General features: G+C 36.4%; 1 protein-coding gene across 1 annotated transcript in view; it reads left to right on the top strand.

The window, feature by feature from the left end:
* Positions 1 to 687: 687 nt before the first annotated feature.
* The window catches only part of LOC127425585 (dysbindin-like), a 65,408-nt gene continuing 58,193 nt past the window's right edge, over positions 688 to 7,902 (top strand). The window contains exon 1 of the mRNA XM_051671720.1: positions 688 to 959. Coding sequence (XP_051527680.1) covers positions 917 to 959 — 43 coding nt within the window. The 5' untranslated portion in view covers positions 688 to 916. The remainder of the gene's footprint in view (positions 960 to 7,902) is intronic.

Genomic DNA, 7,902 nt, shown 5'->3' with positions numbered 1-7,902 from the left:
ATGTATATATATATATATATATATATATATATATATATATATATATATATAGTATGTTCTAATGGTTATGTATAATAATGAGATCAGGCTGGAATATGTCCATTGAAGTCAGTGGAAACACGGTCCATAGAGTGTTACAGAAGCTGTGCTTGGATGTGTGTCTATGGCAGATACCAGTACCATACATTTGGCCATATAGTGTATGTAGGGTTTGTTCAAATCCTAACCCTATGTATAAGCAATAGTAATAGTTACACTTTCCTTAACAAACTCCATTAAAAGTGTGATATTCGTATTAACATTCAAGAGGTTGATTTATGGTCATACTAACATGTATTGGCTTTTGGGGTGAGCAACTGTGGTAAACGTGCATGTGTTTGTATAGTTAATATGATGAGCGTTAACTACAGTATACAGCCACATATAACAAAACTCAGTGCTTTAACAAATGTGAAGGGTTATTACATAGATTTTTTTGTTACAGGGCAGGAAAGTATGTGGTTATGTCATACTTCAAGCACACTCTCCCTTTCTTCTCCTACCCCTTCTAATGATCCTTTCCCTGCCCTGTCAATGCAATTTTCCCCTTTAGTCTCTCTTTGAACCCCTCCTGAGATGCTGAGTGGTACGTTCCTATCTACTACACACTGCTGTTCTGCCTCCCAGACTGTCAGACAGCCGAGCGCTTTGTGCACGCTGCCTCTCCTCCACACATCACACTGAAGCATCACTATACTGTATACTGTAGGTGTGTGCAAGTGAGTGTTGTGGTGTGTTACAGCAAGATTGTGTGTAGACTGGATGTGTAGGAAGTGGTCTTTGCTGTGAACGGACCTCTCCCTCTCCCACCCCACCCCCTGCCCACTCTGGCACTCCCACTGCAAGACTCCTGGACAGAGCCAGCAGCAGCTCCGGGATGTCTTCCCCAGGATCAGCCAGTGGCAGCAAAAGGAATTCCTGTAAGTGGCGACTCTCTCATGGTTTGTTTTATTGATGGTTGTTGAAGTATGTTCGAGCAACATTGACCCGCAGTGCTTCTGTGCCTCCGCGTGGGTTGTTTACAAATGAGTGTGCTGGAACGGCAGCTTTTGATCAGGATTTCATACAGTGGTTCTGTAGTGGACTTGGCTTGTTTTATTCCTTTTTGGAGGCTGAAAATCATGGATAAAGTGCTGAAATGCCTCATTTTTTATGTTCTGATGTTTACATATAACTAAGACTGTCAATTTAATGCATACTTTTAGTACAATTAAAGGTGCACTCAGAATTTGTTTTTTATGTTTTGCTGGCTTATATGGCATTCGTTTTGGACTTATACTGACACCGAGTGGTGTGGATGCAGCAACGATGCAGATCGTTATGGGAGGCATTGAAGAAATGCACTATTCGCAGTTAGCCACTATTAATTTATTCCACAAACAAAAGTGTCTGATACCAGGGGGATTACTTAGATAAAGTTAAAAGTATGCAGCTTCACACAGGACCAGTGTAATCTGGTTAGAAAGTAAGTAGTTACAGTAATCTAAGTAAATTTAAGTCAAAAGTAGACTAATGCATTACATTTTAAATTTGTGTAATCAAATTACAGTTATTGCCTTTCAATTAATTGCTTTTATGTTCATTACTTGGGTTACACATATTTCTAAAGTAATATTTATGTAGAATACATGTAAAACATAAATTATATTCATATGTACGTGTTTGCCTTTGTGTGACAACCGCAGAGTCACTAACGAGTCATTTTAAAGGACAAACATGTGGTACAGAGTTAATGACTTGAGTTCAATAATCTGTAAAAAGTATTTTAGAAAGTAACTTAAAAATAAAGTAATTAGTAATGTATAATGTGATTACTTTTTCCATTAAGTACTGAGTTGTGTAATCTGATTACAATTTTAAAAGAAGTAATTATTAATTTGTAGTGGATTAATTTTTGAGTAACTTACCCAACACTTCTTGCATTCAAAAACAGTGGGATGGAGTGCAACAGAATGGAAGAGACCCCATTGCAAAATGGATTGCAATTCAATTCAATTCAAGTTTTTTTTACAAAGCACAGTTTAAAACAACAAGCGTTGACCAATGCACTATACAGCAGCCAATTTACAGACAGGAAACATAATAAAGTATTATTTAAAAGACATTAGATACAAAATACAACTTCTAAGGTTGGTTAAAAGCAGGAAGAAAAGGTACGTCTTCAACTTGGTTTTAAAATCATGTATTGTTGAAACAGTTCTAATGTAAATAGGTAGACTGTTCCACAGTTTTGGGGCAGCTACCGCAAAAGCATGGCCACCCCTCAGCTTTAGTTCAGATCTAGGAATTGTCAATAGCCTCTGATCTGAGGATCTAAGTGATCTCAGGGGATTGTGTGTATGTAAAAAGTCGGAAAGATACAAGATTAAAGGATTTAAAAATAAATAATAATAATTTATAATCAATTCTATAACGAACCAGAAGCCAGTGAAGAGAGCTTAAGATCGGGGTAATATGTTCACACTTATGTACACCCGTCAGCATTCTGGCTGCAGCATTCTGGACCATTTGCAATCGAGCAAGGGATGCATGGCTAATTCCTATATAAAGGGAATTTCAATAGTCTAGTCAGGCAAAGATAAAGACACGAATCACCTTTTCAAAATCCTTCAATGACAAAAAAGGCTTGACTTTAGATAAAAACTTTAGATGAAAATTTACAACAAAATGTATTCGAATTATTTGTCAAACTTAAGGGCACTGTCAAAAACAAAACCAAGATTTTTTTACTGACGATTTATGGAAAGGAGCCAGGTGGCCCAGATTAAGATCAGGGGGACCAGAACTATCAGATGGCCCAATCATAATTATTTCAGATTTACTATCATTAAGGCTTAAACAATTTTGTGATATCCATGATTTCAGATCATTTAGACAGGCCAGCAGGGGTTTTAGTGCATATCTGTCATTTATTTTCAGTGGTAAATAAATTTGGGTATCATCTGCGTAACAGTGAAATGATACCCCATGTTTACTTCCTAATGGAAGCATATAGAGAGAAAACAGGACAGGGGTCAAGATAGAGCCCTGAGGAACGCCACAGGTAAGAGGAGCTGACACAGATGAGAAATCCCCAAGACAAACTGAGACATAATTGCAGTGAACATTCCGTTCAATAAATATGGAAATAAAACAATATGTTGAGTTCTAACGTCACTTTTAGAAATATCTATTCAATTATTTACTCTTCTGCCATATTAAAAATTTAAAGTCTTTGAATTATCAATAACACTTTACATTAATAATCCCTTTGTTAAAGGTCTATTAAGGTGTTCGTTATTGACTAATAATTAATTTACAAATGCATTGTAAATCATTTATATGCAGTAATGACAACATGTATAAAAAGGGCAACTGTTATGCAATACTTGCCAAATAGTTAGCCATTTTACCTGTTACCATGTTATTAATGTTAATAACATGTAATCAGCATTAGTAACCTATGAAATTTCAGTACAGTTTAATGGTCATCATGCTTTATTCTATGATATATGTTGTGAATGAGTATGAAGAGCAGAAAGATGTTGTTGTAGAGGACTAGAAAGTGACAATGCACGTGAGTCAAGACATTACAGTAATGAATATAAAAACAAGGCAGATTGGAGCAAAATGACATAATCATGCCTTTTCATTTCACTATAATAGTCTGTTCTTGCTACTTTGTGACTACATAAATCAAGAATTAGGGCATTTTGTGTTTTTATAAATAGAAGTGTATTTATTAAGCATTTATAACATGTAAGTAAAAATGCTCACTAAAAAGTGTAAAGTGTTACCAAATTATCTTGATTTGGGGCTTTTCTCAGCATATATTGTTGATATATGTAACAATTTGTGATTAATCATCCTATCGTGTTATAAAACATTTTCAATCAGAATTATTCTTTATTATTCAAGAATGCCAAAAATGACCACACCTGGAGTCGCAAGTTTGAATCCAGGGCGTGCTGAGTGACTCCAGTCAGGCTTCCTAAGCAACCAACTGGCCTGTTTGCTAGGGTGGGTAGAGTCACGTTGGGTTAACCTCCTCGTGGTCGCTATAATGTGGTTCTCGCTCTCGGTGGGGCACGTGGTGAGTTGTGCGTGGATGCCTCAGAGAATAGTGTGAAGCCCCACACACGCTAGGTCTCTACGGTAACGCTCTCAACAAGCCACGTGATAAGATGCGCGGATTGACGTCTCAGACACGGAGGCAACTGAGATTCGTCCTCCATCACCCGGATTGTCACTACACTACCATGAGGACTTAGAGCACATTGGGAATTGGGCATTCCAAATAAAAAAATAAAAAAAAAGAATGCCAAAAATGAGAAATCTAGAGAAAAAACACCTCTTTGATGTCTGTCTTTTCTGTGCTCAGCACATTTGTCTTTTAGCTCTAGAGTCACTGTTGCTACTGTCTCCAGCTGCAGCTTTCAAGCTGTGTCCAGTGCTGTATCTCACAAGAAAAACTTTTGTTAATATTTCATTACGAGTGAAGATTTTGGTGCACCGGCGAATGGAATTATAGCAGCATTTATGAGTCAGTGTGGAAGCTGTGTGTGAGAGAGCAAATCCTCAGGGGACAAAATTGAGTACTTAGTTTTGATGGAGCACAGAGATTGTGATCACACACACACACACATACATAAAGAACAACTTGCATCTCTACATGTGAACATGGCATGCAGGTTTTCCTGTGTGTTTGACTCTGTTTGGCTTTGCACATTGATTAGTACTGCTGAAGAGCTCTTGAAGTCTTGCTCTTGTGATTATGAAAACCCCACCCTTCCCCCCATCCATCTCCCCCTCCTACTTGATGCAGGATGTGATTTACGGTCAAGTCTTCAGCGCTCAGAGCCAGTAAATATCATCCCAGCACACCTTTAATTTTCCAACCCACCCGCTCTATACAACCCTCAAACCACTCTGCTATTAAAACCCTGTCACAGTGATGGCTTGTTATTTTGTCTCTACAATGTTTGAACACATAGGGGTTTTGCTATTACATCATGGAGTTGATCCGTTCATTTTTCTTTAAGGATCTTAACAACATCATGAAAGGGTTTGACACAAGCAAATTTTCTTTCCTGTCTTGACGTATTTCTTATTGAAACAGGAAGTTATTTTGTTAATGCTAGTATGTTATATTGCTATTGCTAGTCATGGCATTTGTGGTATCATGGGGAGGGACATTCTCTGACTGACATATCACACTGTGAATTTGGCAACAGTAAGTCAATAGTTTTGCTGTTGATATCGGTTTGTGCTTACCAAAATTCAAACCACTGCCCCCAGTGGCAAAAGCTGGAGGTGTTGTTGAACGTACAGTATAGCAACATGTGATCTCCAGTTTTCGAGTACATTGTCCTCAGTGTGGCGCCAAAAGTGAGTTGTATTTTTAGTAGTAAATGATGTACAGTAATACAGTCAACAGGAATGCATATTTAATTTATTTACTACCCAACCCTAAACCTAACCGTCAGTGGAGTAAAATTTTTATTTCAGAGCGACAAAAACAGCCTCTGAGTCATACTCGATGTCGATGTCGAAGCACCGTGTCGATATGCTGTGTGATCATGTTGCATTCTCATTCAAGAGAGCATTTTATTGGACAATTATTTGTATGTGCCCCTGTAAACAATAGGGATCATCAGTAATTTTAGTCTATTTGCTCAAAAACAATATATATATATAGTCAAATAGACTAAATTTGTATTTAATGTTGACTTAAAACTGTTTACTGTATATCTGCTAAGTACTTTTATCTTCTTAGATCTACAGTAGCACGTAGAAACCATATAGCTCACAAAGCTAACAGACAGATGCTAAATGCCAGACCACTGCAATTCTGATTTCACTGGGTCTTTAATAGGCTTCAAGAGACACCCTTTTGTTGCTAAGTGAGAACTCTTGCTGTATAATCCTGTGTTGGATTTACACACAGCAGTTTTTGCTGACAGCTAAATGCCAGTCAGTCAGTGACATGACATAGTGCTACTGAACAGAACTGAGCAGAGAGCACTATTCTAATATCAGAGCGTCTTTACTCTCCTTTCAGCCTGATCTCTCCGTTTCACTTGCTTTCATACGTGTGTGCCAGGATCACTTGTTTTTAGATTAAACATTCATTTTATTTAAATCAGCATGTGACAGGAATGATTAGTGTCTTTGTATTGGGTTAATTTGGTCTCTCTCTCTCTCTCTCTCTCTCTCTCTCTCTCTCTCTTACTGGCATTCCTGGTGTGTTCAGACACTGCAATTATTTCATAAGTTTGACAGTTGGAGACATGGACTGGATTTGGAGCCTTGTGTGTGTGTGTGTGTGTGTGTGTGTGTGTGTGTGTGTGTGTTTCCCCACTATATAGGAAACTACACCCCAACTGTCCCCTTAAAGGAATAGTTCACCCAAAAATGAACATTCTCTCATCATTTACTCACACTCATGCCATCCCAGATGTATTTGACTTTCTTTGTTCTGAAGAACACAAATTAAGATTTGTAGAAAAATATTTCAGCTCTGTAGGTCCATACAGTGCAAGTGAATGGTGACCAGAACTTTGAAGTTCCAAAAAGCATATAAAGGCAGCATAAAGGTAATCCATAAGACTTCTGTGTTTAAATATATATATATATATTCAGAAGCGATATGATAAGTGTGGGTGAGAAACAGGTCAATATTATGTATTTTTATTTCACAAAGAATGTGAACTGCCAAAAACAATAGAGGAAGAATGTGAAAGTGAAAGTGAAGATTGATAGTAAAAAAGACATAAATATTGATCTGTTTCTCACCCACACCAATCATATCGCTTCTAAAGATATGGATTAAACCACTGGAGCGGATTACTTTTATGCTGCCTTTATTTGCTTTTTAGAGCTTCAAAGATTTGGTACCCATTCACTTGCATTTTATACAGAGTTAAAATATTTTTCTAAAAATCTTTGTTTGTGTTCAGCAGAAGAAAGAAAGTCATAAAAATCTGGGATGGCATGAGGGTGAGTTAATGAAGAGAACTATTTATTTTATTCATATGGCTTATTAAATGAACTAAATAATGATTTAAAAAGAATATTTCTAGCTCAATATAAAAACAATAGAAGTCAAACAGAGGCTAACTACTTGTACTCATGTGTGGAACTGAGTATTGTGTGTCATGCTGCATTATACACAGTGCTGGGCGGATTACTTATGAATTGTAATTAGGTACTGATTTCAAATTACATGAAAAAAATGCAATAAATAACATAATCTCAAAGATTACATTTTTGGGGTAATCTAATAAAATTACTTTTGGATTAATTTTGGATTACTTTCAACCTAATTCTATTTTATTTGATGTCACATGCATTTGAGTAGGATAATCATTTAAACATAAAAGAAAAAGTGAAAAAAAAATTATTACATTCTTTATTACTAACAAAAAGTGCCTCACATAAAGAGCTCATGACATTTTTATGAATGACATAAACATTCAATCTTAAAGCAATGACAGTGCATGGCCAAAGTTATAATTCAAAACACTGAGACGACAAGTTCATTTTGAGTGCGTAAAACAATAGCAACATTACTAATATTAATGACCATAAAATCAACATAAAATATGAATTAATATAAATTAACAAAAATTACTGACCATAAAATCAACAGCAACGACGTTGCCTAGGTCAAAGTTTTCATCTAAAAACACTGAAACGCTTACTGCCTACTGATAGTCCATCAGCTATTACAAAGCTGAGGAGCAAGTTATTATCTTTTAAACAGTAAGAATATTCTAAAAGAGCAGAATATTTTAAAACATGTAGTTATTAGCCCTGTTCACACATACAACCAGGTAAATTACAGGAAAATAATTGGGTTGCCTTTACTGGTAAATGTACCAA

The sequence above is a fragment of the Myxocyprinus asiaticus genome, chromosome 34 (assembly GCF_019703515.2).
Source record: "Myxocyprinus asiaticus isolate MX2 ecotype Aquarium Trade chromosome 34, UBuf_Myxa_2, whole genome shotgun sequence".
Classification (NCBI taxonomy): Eukaryota; Metazoa; Chordata; class Actinopteri; order Cypriniformes; family Catostomidae; genus Myxocyprinus; species Myxocyprinus asiaticus.
The sequence above is the reverse complement of the archived record's forward strand: the minus strand, read 5'-3'. Positions and strand labels throughout refer to the sequence as shown.